The sequence below is a fragment of the Dendrobates tinctorius genome, unplaced genomic scaffold (genome assembly GCF_039654945.1).
Source record: "Dendrobates tinctorius isolate UK_male_01 unplaced genomic scaffold, ASM3965494v1 ptg000003l, whole genome shotgun sequence".
Taxonomy (NCBI): domain Eukaryota; kingdom Metazoa; phylum Chordata; class Amphibia; order Anura; family Dendrobatidae; genus Dendrobates; species Dendrobates tinctorius.
Window position 1 is genome coordinate 32,342,182 of NW_027361671.1, and position 20,382 is coordinate 32,362,563.

At 45.7% G+C, this 20,382-nt stretch overlaps 1 protein-coding gene across 3 annotated transcripts in view; it reads right to left on the reverse strand.

The window, feature by feature from the left end:
- The window catches only part of CHD1 (chromodomain helicase DNA binding protein 1), a 110,679-nt gene that overhangs the window by 44,065 nt on the left and 46,232 nt on the right, over positions 1-20,382 (reverse strand). For all 3 annotated transcript variants that reach the window (XM_073544779.1, XM_073544699.1, XM_073544862.1), the window contains 3 exons: positions 17,249-17,439; positions 16,633-16,821; positions 14,073-14,235 (listed from right to left, as the gene is read on the reverse strand). In XM_073544779.1, coding sequence (XP_073400880.1) covers positions 14,073-14,235; positions 16,633-16,821; positions 17,249-17,439 — 543 coding nt within the window. The remainder of the gene's footprint in view (positions 1-14,072; positions 14,236-16,632; positions 16,822-17,248; positions 17,440-20,382) is intronic.

Genomic DNA, 20,382 nt, shown 5'->3' on the forward strand with positions numbered 1-20,382 from the left:
CTACACTGGCAGAGCGATCTAAAGTTCTGAACATTACCAAAACCTAGTTTGCTCTATTCTATATTTTAAAACGCACAGATATTGTGCACAGCATGTAATGACAAGCATCATCAACAATGCTGGACAACAGCACCTGGGTAACAGGAGGAAGGCTGCCAGGGAGTGAAGATTTACTTCCTTTACGAAGCATCACGCTCCCTGGAGATCAATGACTACTACTTCTTGAAATCATCCAGACTTAAATCTTACCAACATGCCCACCGCCGCTACACGTCCTACACTGTGACTGGCTGCAGTCATGTGTTGATTTTACTTGTCTTTCTGAAATTGGTAGGGGAAGCATACTTAACCCCTTAACGACCGCCGATACGCCTTTTAACAGCGACAGTTAAAAGGTACTTAAACCACAGCGCCGTTAATTCTGCCTGAGAAATAAGGGTATAGCGCTCCCCAGAGTCGGAATTACTCTGGGGTCTCAGCTACCGGGGATAGCTGAAACCCCAGAGAACAAGATTCGGGGCGTTTTTTTTACCCCGGAGTTGCGATCGCTGTTATTAACGGTATAACGGCGACCACAAAAAAAGAGTCAGTTTTTCCATTTAATTTCTCTCTCCTCTGAAGTGATTGCACATCAGAGGAGAGAGAAACAGGGTCCCTCGATCCCCCACCCAGTACCCCCCGTTGTCCCTGTAACCCCCCGCCGTGAAGTCCCCGGGCCACCGTCTTCTTCCGGGAGAAAATGGCGGGTGCATGCGCAAGGCACCTGCCGAGATCTGCCGGCCAGTATCCGACAACAGTAGGAAATTTTTCAATCACTGTGATAGACCCTATGAAAGTGATAAAAATAAAAAAAAAATAGTAAATCAAACCCCCTTTTACCACCACATTAGTTAGGTAAAGAAAAATAAAATTAAAAAAACTTATTTATTTCCATTTTTTCCATTAGGGTTAGAGTTGGGCTAAGTGAGTTGGGCTAAAGTTAGGCGTGGAGCTAGAATTGGGGGGTTCCACTGTTTAGGTACATCAGGGGGTCTCCAAACGTGACATGGCACCACCATGGCTTCCAGCCAATTGTGCATTCAAACAGTCAAACGGTGCTCCCTCCCTTCTGAGCCCTGCCGTGCACCCAGTGACTTTCCCCCACATACGGGGTATCAGCGCACTCAGGAGAAATTGCACAACAAATTTTGTGGTCCATTTTCTCGTTACCCCTGTGAAAATAAAAAAAAATTGCTTCAAAAGTATAATTTTTTGTGAAAATAGTAAAATGTTCATTTTTTCCTTCCACATTGCTTTAGCTCTCGTGAAGCACCTGAAGGGTTAATAAACTTCTTGAATGTGGTTTTGAGCACCTTCGGGGGTGCAGTTTTTAGAATGGTGTCACTTTGGGGTATTTTCTGCTATAATGACCTCCCCAAACTCAGTTCACATGTGAGGTGGTCCAAGGAAAAAAAATGGTTTTGTAAATTTTGTTGGAGAAATAAGAAATCGCTGGTCAACTTTTAACCCTTATAACCCTAACAAAAAAAATATGTTTCCAAAATTGTGCTGATGTAAAGTAGACATGTGGGAAATGTTCTTAAGTATTTTGTGGGACACCAAATTTTCAGAATCTTTGCCAAATTTCCGTTTTTTCAGAAATAAACGCAAGTTATATCGAAGAAATTTTATCACTACCATGAAGTACAATATGTCACAAAAAAAAAAAAAAAACAATCTCAGAATCAGTGGGATCCGTTGAAGTGTTCCAGATCTATAACCTCAAAGTGACAGTGGTCAGAATTGTAAAAATTGGCTGCGTCATTAACCCCATCCTTACAGATGACGGGATAGTGCGACATTAACCCCTTCTTTACCGATGACGGAACAGTACATCATCGGTAAGAATCCCCTGCTTTGAGGTGGGCTCCAGGGCTGTTATGAACAGCTGACATGTGCTTGCAATAGGCGCGAGCGGATTCGCCATCCGCCCACGCCTATTAACTAGTTAAATCCCGCTGTCAAAGCTGACGGCGGGCATTTAAATGGCACTTCCGGCCGCCGGGCTGGAAATGAGCTCATCGCCGAGCCCGGCACGTGATCGGGGGTCGGTGACGCATTGCCCTGACAACCAGAGGTTTCCTAGAGACCTCTATGGTTGTTGCAGGCAGATCGCTTTGAGCGCCGCCCGATGGCCAGCGCTCAAAGCACAGCAGTAAATCTGCTACATATGGGCGGATCTGCTCATCGCCCATATGTAGGTAGCAGAGCCGATCGAGTTGTGCATGCTTCAAGCCTCCTATGGAGGCTATTGAAGCATGCCAAAAGTAAAAAAATAAAAAATAAAAAAATAAAAACAAAAACACCTAAAAGTTCAAATCACCCCCCTTTCGCTCCAGTCAAAATAAATAAAAAAAAAAAAAACACACATATTTAGGTATCGCCGCGTTCAGAATCACCCGATCAATAAATAAAAAAGCATTAACCCGATCGCTAAACGGTAGCGAGATAAAAATTCAAAACGTCAGAATTACGTTTTTTTGGTCGCTGCGACATTGCATTAAAATGCAATAACGGTCGATCAAAAGAACGTATTTGCACAAAAGTGGTATCATTAAAAACGTCAGCCCGGCACGCAAAAAATAAGCCCTCACCCGTCCCCAGATCATGAAAAATGGAGACGCTACGGGTCTCAGAAAATTGCGGAAGTATTTTTTTAAGCAAAATTTGGAATTTTTTTTCACCACGTAGATAAGAGAGAACCTAGACATGTTTGGCGTCTATGAACTCATAATGACCCGGAGAACCATAATGGCAGGTTAGATTTAGCATCTAGTGAACTTAGCAAAAAAGCCAAGCAAAAACAAGTGTGAGATTGCATTTTTTTTGCAATTTCACCGCACTTGGAATTTTTTTCCCATTTTCGAGTACACGACATGGTAAAACCAATGATGTCGTTTAGAAGTACAACTCGTCCAGCAAAAAATAAGCCCTCACATGGACATATTGACAGAAAAATAAAAAAAAGTTATGGCTCTGGAAAGAAGGGGAGCGAAAAACGAAAAAAGCTCCGGGAGTAAAGGGGTTAAGTACTAAATTGGCTCTATCACTAAGGAGTTAGAGTAGTTGTCCATGGATTATCCATAGTATAGGTAATAACTTACTGATCAGTGGGGGTCCAATCACTGGAACCTGCACTCATCCGCAGAACAGGGAATTTTTGTCCCTATTACAAAATGAAGCAGTAAGCTGTACACGAGACGTCCACTCAACTCATTTTATGGGGCTACCATAAAAAGCAGAGAGATGCGCTCAGCAATCCCAAAGAGAATGAATGGAGCGGCAGTCAAGCATTCTTGTGGGGATTAAAATGCCCCGATGTGCCGATTGGTGAAGGTTTCAGTGGTCGTACTCCCACTAATCAACAAGCGCATTGTGCCTAAGCATTGGATAGACAACTTGTATCCTTTTTCTATTAACCCCTTCACCCCCGAGCCAGTTTTCAGCTTCATGACCAAGCCAAATTGTACAATTCTGACCAGAATCACTTTATGATGTAATAACTCTTGAACGCTAATTCTGAAACTGCTTTTTCGTGACATATTGAACTTCATGATAGTGGTAGAAATTTTTTGATATGACTTGCATTAATTTGTGAGGGAAAAAAAAAATAAATTTGGCAAAAATGTAGCAATTTTTAAACTTGTAATTTTTATGCCCTTATACACTTTAAAGGACATCTGGACAATTTTGATCTATTACTACAGGCATACAGGCGCAGAGTCCCTGCATAGTAGCAGCGACTCGCTGGCGGCTGCGCAGAAGTTGAATGCAGATACTGCCCATAGGAGGGTGGACATTATCCGTGTAACCGCGCGTGTGCATAATGCATGCGCGGGATTATAGTGCCGAACAGGTCAATGTGACACTGATGGGAAGGGGGGGTACCATTATAATGAAGTCAAGAGGCAGTGATTTCTTCCAGGCACCACACGACCCGGAGCCTGGAAGAAATCATTAACATAAAACATTATAAATTAATTCCTCAAGATGTAAATGGCAGCTATGAGACATACAGACAAGACTGGTTTAATCATTCTACTCCCTTTGTGCCTAAAGTAATATACACAAATTGTCCAGGGGGGTGACAGATTCCCCTTAATGACAAATCTGTCACTTTATGAGGTACCGTATATACTCGTGTATAAGCCGAGATTCTCAGCACTTTTTTGTGCCGAAAATACGCTTATACACGAGTCATTGTGCAGAAAGCCAGCAGGGGAGGGGGAGCGGCGGCAGGAGCGGGTGGCTGGGACATCATACTCACCCTCCTCCTGCCAACGCTGAACGTCCCTGCATCCTCAGTTGTCCCAGGGCCGGCAGCTTCTTCCTGTGTTGAGCGGTCACATGGTATTGCTCATTAAGGTAATGAATTTAGTCACGACTACACTCCCATAGGTGTGGAGGAATATTCATTACATTAATGAGCGGGACCACGTGACCGCCAAACACAGGAAGTAGCTGCCGGCGTAGGGTGGGGGAAGCACTGGGGAGGACGGGGGAAGCACTGAGGAGGACGGGGGAAGCACTGAGGAGGACGGGGGAAGCACTGAGGAGGACGCAGGAAGCACTGAGGAGGACGGGGGAAGCACTGAGGAGGACGGGAGAAACACTGAAGAGGACGGGGGGAAGCACTGAAGAGGACGGGGGGAAGCACTGAGGAGGACGGGGGGAAGCACTGAGGAGGACGGGGGGGAGCACTGAGGAGGACGGGGGGAGCACTGAGGAGGACGGGGGGGAGCACTGAGGAGGACGGGGGAAGCACTGAGGAGGACGGGGGGAAGCACTGAGGAGGACGAGGGGGGAAGCACTGAGGAGGATGAGGGGGAAGCACTGAGGAGCATGGAGGACAACGGGGGAGCACTGAGGAGCACGGAGAACTAAGCCATACATAGAAGGATGGGACGGGGAGCCAAGCCATGCATACTGGGAGGGGGGAGAGCCACCCAGAGCAGGACACGGATGAGGGGACAGTGCATACCCGGCTTATACCCGAGTCAATAAGCTTACCCAGATTTCCGTGTTAAAATTAGGTGCCTCGCTTATACTCGAGTATATACGGTAATAACTCTGAAACGCTTCACCGTGTCCCACTGACTCACTGTTTTTTCGAGACAAATTTTACTACATGATAGTGGTAACATTTCTTACATATGACTAACGTTTATTTGCGAAAAAAACAGAAATTTTGTGATAATTTAGCAATTTTCAAACTTTGAATTCTTATGCCCTCAAATCAGAGATATGTTACTCAAAATAGTTAATAAGTAACATTTCCCACATGTCTACTTTACATCAGCACAATTTTGGAACCAAATTTTTCCTGTTAGGAAGTTATAAGTTGACCAGCGATTTCTCATTTTTACAACAATATTTACAAAATCATTTTTTTTTAGGGACCACATTACATTTGAAGTGACTTTGAGGGGTGGTTTATATGACAGAAAATATCCAAAAGTGACACCATTCTAAAAATTTCACACCTCAAGGTGCTCAAAACCACATTTAAGAAATTTATTAACCCTTCAAGTGCTTTAGAAGATGGACCTGAGAGAGGACTTGCTTTTTTGTGGACTGAGTTGAAGGTTTTGTTAGGAATATCTTACATAACGTTTGGGATCACATTTATCCGATGCATTACACTGAGCACTTACATAGGTTTACGTGTGATGTGATTCAGATGAAACCCCACTATAATGAGGCCGCAGAGTTATATGGACTCAGTCTGGCCCCTGTTCAGCGATGCACTTTTATGCACGCCTAAGAAGGACACCGCCCTCTTTGGGAGGCAAAATGAACAAATCAACAGCAGGATTTGGTTTAACTTATTTTTTATGCCGTTCCTCGTGCGATATAAGTGGAGTTGACAACTTTATTCTTCGGGTCGGTGCGATTACAGCGATACCAGATTTATATAGTTTATGTTTGTCTGCTGTCACACACTAAAACATACTTTTTATTGCAAAAACTTGCATCACCATATTTTAATAATTTTTCCATATTTCAGCTGACAGGAGTCATGTGAGGACTTGATTTTTGTGGGACAAGTTGATGTTTTTATCAGTACCATTTTCAGACATGACATTTCTTCCATCGCTTTCTGGTCAGAGGCAGAATGAACAAAAACCAGCAATTCAGGAACTGTTTCTGTAAGTCATTTCTTGTATGGTAAAACTGATAAGGCAGCTTTATTCTTCGGGTAAGTGCGACTGCAGCGATACATTTATATAGTTTATGCTTTGGCGCATTTACACAAACACTATACATATATAGGGTAGGTTAATTTTAACATTGAGAGATAGAATATCAAAAATAAAATCCAAAAAAATTACATTGTATAAATTATATAAATTTATTTGCATTTTGCAATGAGAAATAAGTATTTGATCCCCCTACCTACCATTAAGGCTATGTGCACACGTTGCGGATTGTGCTGTGGATTTTTCCGCACGGATTTGGGAAAATCCGCAGGTGAAAAGAATAACTGCGGATTAACCTGCGGTTTTGTCCTGCGGTTTGACACCTGTACAATGGAGCAGGTGTAAAACCGCTGCGGATTCCGAACAAAGAATTGACATCCTGCGGATTTGAAAGCGCAGCAAATCCGTGTGGAAAAATCTGCAACATGTGCACTGCGGTTTTTGTTTTTCATTGATTTTAATGGTACAGGGCCAAATCCGCAGCGTGTGCACACCCCCTAAGAGTTTTGGCTCCTACAGATCAGTTAGACACTAATTAACTCATTACGTGGATTAAAGACAGCTGTCTTACATAGTCACCTATATAAAGACTCCTGTCTGCGGACTCAATTAATCAGACTCTAACCTCTACAACATGGGCAAGACCAAAGAGCTTTATAAGAATGTCAGGGACCAGATCAAAGACCTGCACAAATCTGGAATGGGCTACAAAACCATAAGTAAGACGTGGGGTGAGAAGGAGACAACTGTTGGTGAAATAGTAAGAAAATGGAAGAAATACAAAATGACTGTTAATCGACATCAATCTGAGGCACCATGCAAAATCTCACCTCGTGGGGTGTCCCTGATCATGAGGAAGGTGAGAGATCAGCCTAAAACTACATAGGGGGAACTTGTTAATGAGCTAAAGGCAGCTGGGACCACAGTCACCAAGAAAGCTATTGGTAACACATTATACCATAAAGGTTTAAAATCCTGCAGTGCCCGTAAGGTCCCCCTGCTCAAGAAGGCACATGTGCAGGCCCGTCTGAAGTTTGCAATGAACACCTGGCTGATTCTGTGAGTGATTGGGACAAGGTGCTGTGACAAGATGACACAAAAATTCAGCTCTTTGGCATTAACGCAACTCGCTGTGTTTGGAGGAAGAGAAATGCTGCCTATAACCCAAAGAACACTGTCCCCACTCTCAAGCATGGAGGTGGAAATATTATGTTTTGGGGGTGCTTCTCTGCTAAGGGCACAGGACTACATCACCGCATCAATGGGAGAATGGATGGAGCCATGTAGTGTAAAATCCAAAGTGACAACATCCTTCCCTCCGCCAGGACATGAAAAATGAGTCGTAGCTGGGATTTTCAGCAAGACAATGACTCAAAACATGATGCCAAGGCAACAAATGAGTGGCTCAAAATTAGGAATTTTTGTGTACTCACCGTAAAATCCTTTTCTCCGAGCCAATCATTGGGGGACACAGACAGTGGGTGTTATGCTGCTGGCCACTAGGAGGACACTAAGTAAACCAGAAAAAAAAGTTAGCTCCTCCCCTGCAGTATACACCCTCTCGCTGGCTGAGATTTCTCTAGTTCGGTGAAAAAAGCAGTAGGAGCATAAAAAGTCAACAATAACCATAACTATGTCAAAACCTAAGAATGCTACAGTGAGCCAATAAGCTAAACAGGGTGGGTGCTGTGTCCCCCAATGATTGGCTCGGAGAAAAGGATTTTACGGTGAGTACACAAAAATCCCTATTTCTCCTACGCCTCATTGGGGGACACAGAGACAGTGGGACGTCCTAAAGCAGTGCCTGGGTGGGGAGCATACATCTGCTAATACCCCATGTACCACTGAGTCAATACTGAGGTACTGCCGATTGCAGGCTGTGTCTGCCGAGAGCTGCATCCGCAGAGGCCTGAGAATGAATTAGGCAATGTTTGTAAAGGTATGCAGACTGAACCAAGTCGCAGCCTTGCAGACCTGTTCTGCCGAGGCCTGGTGCCGAATGGCCCAAGAGGCGCCCACTGACCGGGTAGAGTGCGTCTTAATCCCTGCTGGGACAGGCGCATTCCTGACACTGTAGGATTCCTGAATCGCTAAGCGAATCCACCTGGCTAGCGTTGCTTTTGACGCGGCTAGACCCTTCCTATGCCCCTCTGGAAGCATGAACAGGGCATCTGACTTGTGGAAGGGAGCCGTTCGCGAGATGTACCGTCTCAGCGCCCTAACCACATGCAGGGTGTGGAGGGCCTTCTCAATGCGATGGACTGGCGCCGGACAAAAGGAAGGCAAAACAATTTCCTCGTTGAGATGGAAAGAGGAGACAACCTTGGGCAGGAGGGACGGGGACGTCCTGAGAACTACCTTGTCCTGATTAAAATTCAGGAACGGAGAACGGCAGGACAGGGCTGCCATTTCCGAAAAGCACTGAGAAGGCCGAAATTTGGCCCTTGCGCGAGCTAAGCGTGAGGCCTGATTTTAATCCCGATTGAAGGAATTCTAATATGGCTGGAATGGAAAACACCAGAGGTGATCGACCATGATCCTTGCACCACGAAAAGAAGGTTTTCCAGGTGCGGTGATAAATGCGCATGGACACAGGCTTCCTAGCGGTAATCATGGTGGAAATCACGTCGTGAGAAAACCCAGCCTGTGATAAAAACCAGGATTCAACGGCCACGCCGTCAAAGACAGGGCCCCGGAGTTCTGTTGGTATATCGGGCCCTGCGAGAGTAGCTCCATGCGATCTGGAAGTCGCCAGGGGATGTCGGCGACTAGTTGTATTAGTTCTGCATACCATGCTCGGCGCGGCCAATCTGGCGCGACTAGGATTACTAGTACTCCCTCCGCTCTGATCTTCTTGATGACCCTCGGGAAGAGGGGGGGGAAGATGTACAGAAACCAGAACCGGTGCCATGGCAGAACTAGCGCGTCTGCTCCAATGGCGCATGGATCGCGCGATAGGACAATGAACCGAGGAACCTTGTTGTTTAGTCTTGAGGCCATGAGATCCACATCCAGAGTCCCCCAACAATGACAAATCTGCTGAAAGACTTCCGGATGAAGAGACCACTCTCCCGAGGCAATGCCTTGGTGACTGAGAAAATTTGCCGCCCAATTGTCACCGCCGGGGATGTGGATTGCTGAGATGGGCAAATGGTTGGTCTCGGCCCAATGGCGGATGTGACTCACTTCATGCATGGCCATCCTGCTCCGGGTACCTCCCTGGTGGTTGATATACGCTACAGCCGTGGCATTGTCGGATTTATGGGGTGACCTGCGAGGAGATGGTGGAAACTCCGTAGAGCTAATCTGATCGCTCGTATCTCCAAAATGTTGATGGGGAGATGTGACTTTCGGGTTGACCAACGACCCTGTGCCGTGTGGTGACGAAAGACCGCACCCCAACCGAGAAGACTTGCGTCGGTGGTGGTTATTACCAACCATCTTACTGGGAAAAAAGACCTCCCTTGATTCAGGGAGGACCTCAGTGTCCACCACCTGAGGGCTTGCCTGACCCGCAGGGACAGAAGGATCCGACGGTCCAGGGAGAATGGGTTCTTGTCTCAAGCTAACAGCAACGCATGTTGTAAGGGACGGAGGTGGAACTGTGCAAATGGAACGGCTTCCATCGCTGCCACCATCTTTCCGAGAACTCTCATGCTGAAACAAATGGAGTGAGAAACCGGTCGGGAAAGAGTCTGCGTTGCCTGTTGTAAGGCTTGGGTCTTTTCTGAAGGGAGAATGACCAACCCGCGGGAAGTGTCCAAGATCATTCCTAAAAAGGAAATCTGCTGAGCCGGTTTTGGGAAAGACTTTTCGAAGTTTATCTTCCACCCCAGGCCAGAAAGTGTATTTACTGTTATATCCACGGATTCCTCGCAGGCTGGAAGGGACGGACCCTTGATGAGCAGGTCGTCCAGATCCGGTAACACCACCACTCCCCGAGAGTGGAGAATGGCCATGACAGCCGCCATGACGTTGGGGCGGTGGCGCGTCCGAAGGGAAAGGCAACGAACTGGAAGTGTTCCTCGTGAAATGCAAAACGCAGGAACTGCTGGTTGGACGGGCAGATCGGAATGTGAAGGTAAGGGTCCTTGATGTCGATGGATGCTAGGAACTCTTCTTTTTCCATGGAAGCAACAACTGATCGGAGAGATTCCATTCGGAATCGCCGTACCTTGACAAACTGATTTAACAGTTTGAGATCCAGAATGGGTCGCATCGTCCCGTTCTTTTTTGGAACCACAAAAAGGTTTGAATAAAATCCCTGAACCTCTCGTGATGAGGGACAGAATGATGACTCCGTCCCTTAGCAGAGCCTGAACAGCCCAAAGGCTCTTGTCTTTTTCTTGGGTGGAGAGGAAAGGAAAAACCGACTTGGAGGTGGAGAAGAAAAAGTCTATCTTGTATCGGGAGGACACCAGCTCCCTGACCCACTTGTCGTGGACGACCATGATCCAGGTGTGGCTGAAGGAAAGTAGGCGACCGCCAACTTTGTCGGTGTCCGCCGGATACCGCAACAAGTCATTGGGTAGATCTATGAGATCTGGCTCCCCTAGATCCAGAAGCCCTAGGTCTGGGTTTCCAAGTGCGGTTAGGTCTGTACGAGACCTGGGAGCCTCTGTCTCCATGTGGGGACCGACCTGATCCGGAAGAGAAGGTAGAGGAGGACCAACCGGAATTGTTGCGAAAAGATCGAAAAACGCGTTGGCTGTTGGTTGCGAAACGGCCGAACAGCCTTTTTTTGAGGAAGGAATTTACTTTTTCCCCCGGTAGTATCAGAAATGAGCTGGTCCAGTTTCTCTCCAGAAAGACGACCCCGTTTGAAAGGGGAGAGAAGGAAACGATCTTTTAGATGTGGCATCTGCACGCCAGCTGCGGAGCCATAGGACTCTTCTAATGGAGATCGCATTAGCGGCAGTTTGAGCCGCGCAATTGGCGGCATCAAAAGAAGCGTCTACTACAAAGTCCGCTGCGTGAATTATCTGCCTGGGGACAGTGGTTGCCTCCGGAAGATTGGTGCCCTGGAGGAAGTAATCAAGGCTTCTGCCCAAGTGGCCATTGCCTTAGTGACCCAAATTGCCATGAAAGATGGAAAAAGCACTGCTCCTGAAGCTTCAAAAAAACAGAACGGGCAAGGTAGTCAATTTGACAATCGGAGGGGTTTCTGACTGAGGAACCCTCAGAAACAGATAGGAGCGTTTTAGAAGCAAGACGCGATACAGGAGGGTCCACCGGAGGGGACTGTAACCAATCCTTCATTAGGTCTGGATAAAAAGGGTATTTAGCCTGAGTAGACTTTTGCCCTGTGAACCGCTTATGTGGCCGATCCCTATGTTTCTGGACAATTTCCTTAAACACCGGATGGCTGGTAAAGAGTCGTGCTCTCTGTGAACCTCAGGAGAGGGAGAGCAAGAGACAGGAGTCGCCGATGCTGAGGCGCGAACGTGACTAGGGGACGCGTCATGGGTCCGCTTTCTAGAGACCTAACCATCCCTTGAACCAGTATGGCCCCTGCTGGTGGACGGTTCCCGGCCGATGCCAGAGCTCTCCTCGGGAGGTAAGGACGCTTTCTGACTTAAAGAGTCCTCCCAGAGGGAGAATATAGCCAGGGTCAGACTCCACCTACCGTGACAGGGACGCAGCCCACTCAGTGGTACTAAACGCAGGAGGCCCGTCAGCAGCGGCGGCATTGAAGCGCAGGCCGGGTCGCAGGCCGTGCATAACGGATTAGTCTGCACTTGGTAAGGCAGACTTGCGAGTGGTACACACGGTAAAAAACGTAGTGTGCTTCTTAGCAGCCCATTTAGCTTCCTTAGATTGAGATATAGCGCTCCTGAAAGGATTAACGGCAGAGTATCTGCAGCTGCAGGGAATGTGCCAGGAAGGGGTTAAGCTTTAATCTGAGGGCAGATGCAGCTTACCCACGGTCCTGTGCTGTGTCCCCCGGGAGGAAAGCGGTGGCCCTGTGGTGTCACCCAGTATCCGGCTGTCCAGAGCAGGCATAGCGCTCCTGAAAGGGTTAATGGCAGCTGAGGTAAAAGACATGGCCCCCGAGATTAGAATTACGCGTCTCGAAAGGAATGAGAGGCGCCAAGAGGAGGGGGCGGCGACGTTAGCGTGGGCAGCACTATTCAAATTGCGGCCTAGTAGGCCGGAAAAGCCTGGGACTAAATTTTGGCCTACCCGCGGTAGGCGCCGGGGAGGGGGGCGACACTAGCGAGGGCGGCGCCATTCAAATTGCGGCCTAGTAGGCCGGAAAAGCTGGGGACTAATTTCAGGCCTCCAAGCGTGAAGCGCCGGGCGGGGGGGGGGGTGGGGTGTGCAACTGGGCACCAGTGTACCGCCGCTGACGCTAAGTTAGCGCTTCTCCCGGGGACAAGAACCCGACCCCATACCTCCACTCCTTTGCTCAGGCAGGTTCCTGGGCTTTCCAGCTGCAGGTGTCTCATCCTCCGGGCGATGTAGCAGAGCTGGAGGAGGTCTTAAAGGGGTATTGCTAAATCAATCCACCCTGTGGCAGGGGGATGGAGAGCTCTGGGGCTGATTCAGGGCATCCAAAAAGCGGTGCTCAAGTCCTGTCCATGAACTCCTGTGCTTTGTCCTGTTGCGTCCTGTTGCCCTTGTATCTGTGGAGTACCGACCGTAAGGGAACCATCGTCAGAGGAATCAGCCCCATTCGTCGCAGGAAAGTGTACGGGGAGGTATACTCCGCGTGCTTGCCTGTTAATGGTTCAGGGGAGAGCGGGCCGTAGAAAGGAACCGTTGCCCCCTTCACTCCGTTAATTAAAAAATAAAAATTTACAGAAGATTAAAAAGTAAAATAAAAACGGCAGGGTCTGAAACCAGACCCAAGTGCCTCCTACATACACTAAGCAAAGAACTGGAGAAATCTCAGACAGCGAGAGGGTGTATACTGCAGGGGAGGAGCTAACTTTTTCTGGTTTACTTAGTGTCCTCCTAGTGGCCAGCAGCAAAACACCCACTGTCTGTGTCCCCCAATGAGGCGTAGGAGAAAAAAAGCACATTAAGGTCATGGAGTGGCCTAGCCAGTCTCCAGACAATAAAACTTAAGGAGGGAGTTGAAGCTCCGAGTTGTCAAGCGACAGCCTCAAAATCTTAATGATTTAGAGATGATCTGCAAAGAGGAGTGGACCAAAATTCCTCTTGACATGTGCACAAACCTCATCATCAACTACACAAAACGTCTGACTGCTTGCTTGTAAGGCAAGGGTTTTGCCACCAAGTATTAAGCTTTGTCAGAGGGATCAAATACTTATTTCTCACTGCAAAATAAATTGATATAACATTTATGCAATGTGAATTTCTGGATTTTATTTTTGATATTCTATCATATACTATATATATATAAATTTTTGCATGCCTTTTTGATTGAGTTTTATTCAACAATATGATAAAGCATCATTTTTTGCCTAGTGTTTTTTTTAACGGTGTTCACTAAAGGGGTTAACTAGTGAACAGTTTTACAGGTCAGGTCGTTCAGGACATGGCAATACCAAATAAGTGTACTTTTTTTTGTGTGACTTTTTCTAAATAGTCACTCCCTCTGTATGCCGGGTAAATGGGGCGACTGATATCGATCGCAGCATTTAGAGGGTTAAAGTGCTGGGAACGGGGCAGGCGAGTTCCAGAATCCGCAGACACCCAGCGTCGTTCGAACATGCACAGCCTCATGTGCAAAAGACACATTGTGATGGTTTCTGAGAATTGCACCAAAACCTACATCACATCCACAACATATTACTGTAGCCTAAAACACAGGATTTATTTTATTTCTGCAGCAGTTTTGAATGAAGAGATGGCATTATGTCTTACCTGTAAAGCTTCTTGCCTGTTGTAGAATTCATTATCTTCCGGAGGCTTAATGAGGTAGCAATGGTTACAACACTTTTTAAGCTCCATCATGATGTTTAAAAATCCTGAGGTACTTCCTTTCGAGCCTTTGCTCAAAGCCTTATAATTCCGTGTTAAGATCCACCTGAGGAAGGACAGAAATAATCACTAAAGAGCTCATATACAAGAACATATTCAAGATCCGTATTAAATAAATCCTGGATAAGGTACTGATACAAGTGCTTCTCACTAAACTAGAATATCATCAAAGAGGTCATTTATTTCAGTTCTTCAATACAAAAAGTGAAACTCCTATATTATAGAGTCATTACAGAGTGATCTATTTCACGTGTTTATTTCTGTTAATGTTGATGATTATGGCTTACAGCCAATGAAAACCCAAAAGTCATTATCTCAGTAAATTAGAATACTTTATAACACCAGCTTGAAAAATGAGGTTAAAATCCAAAATATTGGCCTACTGAAATGTATGTTCAGTAAATGCACTCAATACTTGGTCGGAGTTCTTTTATGCGTTCAGCTTGTGGCACTGCTGAGGTGTTATGGAAGCCCAGGTTGCTTTGATAGCAGCCTTCAGGACGTCTGCATTTTGGGTCTGGTGTCTCTCATCTTTCTCTTGACAATAACCCATAGATTCTCTATGGGGTTAAGGTCAGGCGAATTTGCTGGCCAATAAAGCACAGTAATACTGTTATTGGTACTTTTGGCAGTGTGGACAGGTGTCAAGTCCTGCTGGAGAATGAAATTTTCATCTCCAAAAATCTTGTTGGCAGAGGGAAGCATGAAGTTCTCTAAAATTTCCTGGTATACGGCTGCGCTGACTTTGGTCTTAATAAGACACAGTGGACCTACACCAGCAGATGACATGGCTCCCCAAACCATCACTGATTGTGGATATTTCACACTAGACCTCAAGCAGCTTGGATTGTCTGTCTCTCCACTCTTCCTCCAGACTCGTGGACTTGATTTAAAAAAGAAATGCAAAATTTATTTTCATCTGAAAACAACACCTTGGACCAATGAGCAACAGTCCAGTTCTTCTCGCGTTGTCTATTGGTCATGAGCGGCTTGACACACAGAATGCGAGACTTGTAGTTCATGTCCTGGATATGTCTGTGTGTGTGGTGACTCTTGAAGCAATGACTCCAGCAGCAGTCCACTCCTTGTGAACCTCCCTTTTGAATGGCCTTTTCATAATAATTCTTTCAAGGCTGTGGTTATCATGGTTGCTTGTGCACCTTTTTGCACCACACTTTTTCCTTCCACTCAACTTTCCATTAATATGCTTGGATACAGCACTCTGAACAGCCAGCTTCTTCAGCAATGACCGTTTGAGGCTTACCCTCCTTGTGGTGTGTGACTGCCTTCTGGACATGTCAACTCAGCAGTGTTCCCCATGATTGTGGAGCCTACTGAAACAGACTAAGGGACCTTTTTAAATGCTTAGGAAGCCTTTGTAGGTGTTTTTGTTAGGCTAGTTTCACACTAGCGTTAGGAGGCGCAGGGCCGCCGCTAAGCTCCGCCACCTGCCGAGCATCCTACGGTCAGCTCCTCCTCTGGGAACATGACGCTGCATGCGATCAGCGTACCCTATATTTAGCGTTGGGTAAGCTGGCCGTGCGCTGGTATGTTTTTGCCTGTGCATGCGCCCTTTTTGCGCTGCGGTGAGCACACAAAAATGCAACAGTGCGTTTGGCGCACGTCGGCGCAGTGCAAAAAGGGTGCATGCGCCGGCAAAACCATAGCAGCGCACGGCCAGCGTACCCAACGCTAAATATAGGGTACGCTGGTCGCATGCAGCGTCATGCGCCCAGAGGAGGAGCTGACTGGAGGAGGCGTGGCCGGGGCGGAGCTTAGCGGCGGCGCTGCGCCTCCTAACGCTAGTGTGAAACTAGTCTTTATTATTCTAATTTACAGAGATAATGACTTTTGGGTTTTCAATGACTATAAGCCATAATCATCAACATTAACAGAAATAAACACTTGAAATAGATCACTCTGTTGTAATGACTCTATATAATATACGAGTTTCCCTTTTTGTATCGAAGAACTGAAATAAATTAACTTTTTAATATTCTAATTTAGTGAGAAGCACCTGTATAATTCAATGGGGTCTCGTATAGTTATATTTTCACATGGCGGTATAACAATGCAGCATAAATTATTTATTTTACTCATTTATATAGCGCCATTAATTCCACAGCGCTTTACAGACATTATTGGCACTGTCCCCGATGGGGCTCACAATCTAAATTCCCTTTCAGTATGTCTTCGGAATGTGGGAGGAAACCGGAGAACCTGGAGGAAACCCACGCAAACATGGGCATAAGAAACTCTTGGCATAACTATTGGATGACAAATCACATGAAATTTTCCTGACTAGCACAGGGATATTAAGGGCTAGTATGGTGGGAGACGCAAGCCCAATATAAAATAATAATGCTATGAATACTCATTGTGGTTCAAAATTACACGCATAAGTTTATGTTCAGAAACAATAACCCACAGCACATATACTTACTTATAGTACTGTTTCTGCAGAGCACTCATCTCAACTCTCAAAATTTGTTCCACTTTAGCTGGTAAAGATTTCTCCACATCTTTCTTTACTCTTCTTAGAAGGAATGGCTCAAGTTCTTTATGAAGACTGGCATAGCCATATTCTCTGCCTTTACCATGCTCCTCCTCAAAGTGCTCCCAAGAGGAGAACCTATTATAAATATATATACAACAAAATCTTTTAAATTTAGTCTGCTCCATGGAAGAAATTAAAAACAAACAAAAAAATATTCTTCTATGGAAGAAATTGTAGCTCTAGGAGTTGCAGAAGCCACAAGACAAAAGGGGTCATAATATTCAAAACAAGTGTGCAAAACAGAGGTTTCCCCAATTATTGTAATGGAATAGGACATCTTATACAGAATACAACATCTCTAAGGCTTCGCGGTCCAAGTTCAAATGGTTTACAGTTTTCCTGACCCGAATTGGACAGGCTCGTATATGCCTCCAAGGCTGTGACGTTCTGGTTAGGAGACACTGATGGCCAGTCTGTGCATCGTATTCAGACCACGAAACATGGATGTATAAAACAGGCCCAATATTCTAGGTATTAATGCTTTCATATCTGAATTTCTTACTTTTCTGGCATAATGAAGTGAAGCAGGGACCATAATTCTTTAAGGGAGTTCTGTAAAGGCGTTCCAGTGATGAGAAGACGATGATTTGACTTGAAGTCTATTAGGGTCTTGTACAGTAGAGAATCATCATTTTTCAGCCTATGAGCTTCATCAACACCTATGAAAGACCAGTTAACACCACCTAGGAAAGACTAGGGAAAAGAAAACCAACAACTCAGTTAAATAGTATATGCTACTGACTGGAGTTGAACTCACATATTCAAGAAAATTAAAGGGACTGTCCACTACTAGCCCTACCCCTTCTTGATCTAAATGATTGGCGCAGATAAAAAAAAAAAAAAAAAGCTTCTACTCCTCTCCCGTGCCATTGCCATTTAAGCGTTGTCTGCATTTGTGTACCAAAGGCTCTCATGCGGTTGATATGACACGTGAGCCTGCCGCCCAATCAGCACTGGCACCACCTTTGGACAAATCAAACATCAAGAGGAAGCGAGTCCGGATACTGTGCTGACTTCCTCTTTATGTTTGATTTGTCCGAAGGAAGGTCAGTGACACCAGTGCTCAAGTGTCACTACAACCTCACAAGAGCCCCAGGAACTTGAGTGCCAACACCACAGGAACAGTGCCAGCATGGGAGGTGAAGAAGCTTTTTTATTTTATGGGGGGGACAAGCTGGGGGTATGAGAAGGGGTTGTCCAAGTAGTGGACAACTTCTTTAAGTCACAATAATTAGATGCGGGTAACTTGTTTTCTTTATCGCTTCATTGGGGGACACAGGAAACCATGGGGGTGGATACTGCTGCCACTAGGCAATACAAAAAAACGTTAGCTCCTAAGTAGTATAAACCCACCGACTGGAACCAAGACGACCAGTTTAGCTTAGAGGCAGACATGGGTCTTTTATTAGACCCATATCTACCTCCGTTTTCGGCATTTTTTAGTAATGTTTTTTCCTTTCTTTTTCAGAAGGTTTCCTCTTTGATCCCCTGGAGGGAAAAGTGTGAAAAGTCACAGTTATCTCAAGCAGAGACAGAGTACAGTGTGGACTGACAGCCCATATCCTCATCTGTCTACCTGGCCTGACCCTTGACCCTAACACATCAATCGTGTTCAGGTGATCCTAGGAATGGTCCTGTCCCCCACTCCTGTCTGCCCAGCCACCCACCAGAGCCAGACGACGTCAGGCGGTACATAAATCCCATAATCCAGTGAGGTTTGGACGTCTGATCTTATATCTGAGAGAACTTCAGGGATGAAAAGGTACCCCTTTATCTCCCCCGCAGGTTGTCCTCCTTTTGTTTCCCAGGGAGATCACTGGACGTTAAGTGTTACAGGATTCAGTATACGGGGCTTTTTATTGTGTATTTGTACATGTGGGGCTCTTATTAGTGTTATTGTGTTGGGTCATGGGCAGTTTTAAAAGCCTTTTGTTTTCGGCACAGCCGGGTCCTCCTCGTAGCCCTGGTTCTCAAATTAAAACCCCCGCTTAGCTTGGGGCCTTTTCCTGCGGCCGGAACACGCATTCGCCATCACAGCCAGACGCGCTGGCTCTTCCCGTCCTCAGCCAATCACAACGCGCCTTGCTACCTAGATACATGGTAGAATAGTGCGCCGTTCTTTCTGACAAGCGGGGACTCAGAGCGCTCTTCTCCGACGACACCCCCCTTTCGGCGCAATGATTCTGCCCCAGATGCCTGCACCAAGCGTTATATGAGGAAAGGTGAGCTGCAACTACTACCGCTACTATTACAGTGTTTGGGCCGGTCCTGGCTGATTAAAGACTCTTTATTTCTGGGGGGCATGTAATGTGCATTAGACTGTTGGAATAAACAATATATATATATATATATATATATATAAAAAAGCAAATAAATTAATACAGTAATGGGGCGTGACAGAACATGTTCCATGACAATTTATGGGGGCGGGCACAACATAGCCTGATTTCAGAGTCTGCTCTTCTGCCTAATGCTGTCAGGTATCCCAGACCTCAACAGCACTGGAGTGTAAGTTCAGACCAGTGGCATTGTCACTCCATAATCCAAATTGTGTACTCTCCGACGTTGCAAACAGAGGCTGCTTTGCCTCCCCCAGCATTGGAGGAGCCCAGGGGAACTGAAGCTGGCTGGACTCAACCAATTTCACAGCAGAGGAGGCCAGTAATCTAGACAATTAGGAGTAAACCCTAAAATTAACAATCCATTGATGACTAAAAGGCTATTCATCCCTTCATGACCGCAGGTATTTTCGGTTTTGCATTTATGTTTTTCGCTCCCCTTCTTCCCAGAGCCATAACTTTTTTTTACTTTTCCATCAATATGGCCGTGTGAGGGCTTGTTTTTTGTCGTGTACTAGAAAACGGGAAAAAAATTACAAGTGCGGTGAAATTGCAAAAAAAGTGCAATCCCACACTTATTTTAAGTTTGGCTTTTTTTTACTAGGTTTACTAAATGCTAAAACTGACCTGCCATTAAGATTCTCCAGGTCATTACGAGTTCATAGACAAACATGTCTAGGTTCTTTTTTTTATCTAAGTGGTGAAAAAAAAAATCCAAACTTTGCTAAAAAACTTTTTTTTAAAAATTGCACTATCTTCCGATACCCGTAGCGTCTCCATTTTTCGTGATCTCTGGCTGGGTGAGGGCTTATTTTTTTGCGCGCCAAGCTGACACTTTTAATGATACCATTTTGGTGCAGATACGATCTTTTGATCGCCCGTTATTGCATTTTAATGCAACGTTGCAGCGACCAAAAAAACTTAATTCTGGCGCTTTGAATTTTTGTCTCGCTACGTCGTTTAGTGATCAGGTTAATTCTTTTTATTTATCGGGAGATTCTGAACGTGGCGATACCAAATATTTGTATGTTTGATTTTGTTTTATTTTAAATGGGGCTAAAGGGAGGCGATTTGAACCTTTATATTTTAAAAATGTATTTATTTATTTTTTAACTTTTGGCATGCTCCATTAGTCTCCATGGGAGACTAGAAGCTGCCATAACCCAATCAGCTCTGCTACATACAGGTGATTATCAGTCACCGGTGGGCGGATTTCCAGCCCAACGGCCAGCAGTGCAAGTTAAATGCCGCTGTCAGAGTTTGACAACCCAAACCCAAAGGGGAATGAATACCATAT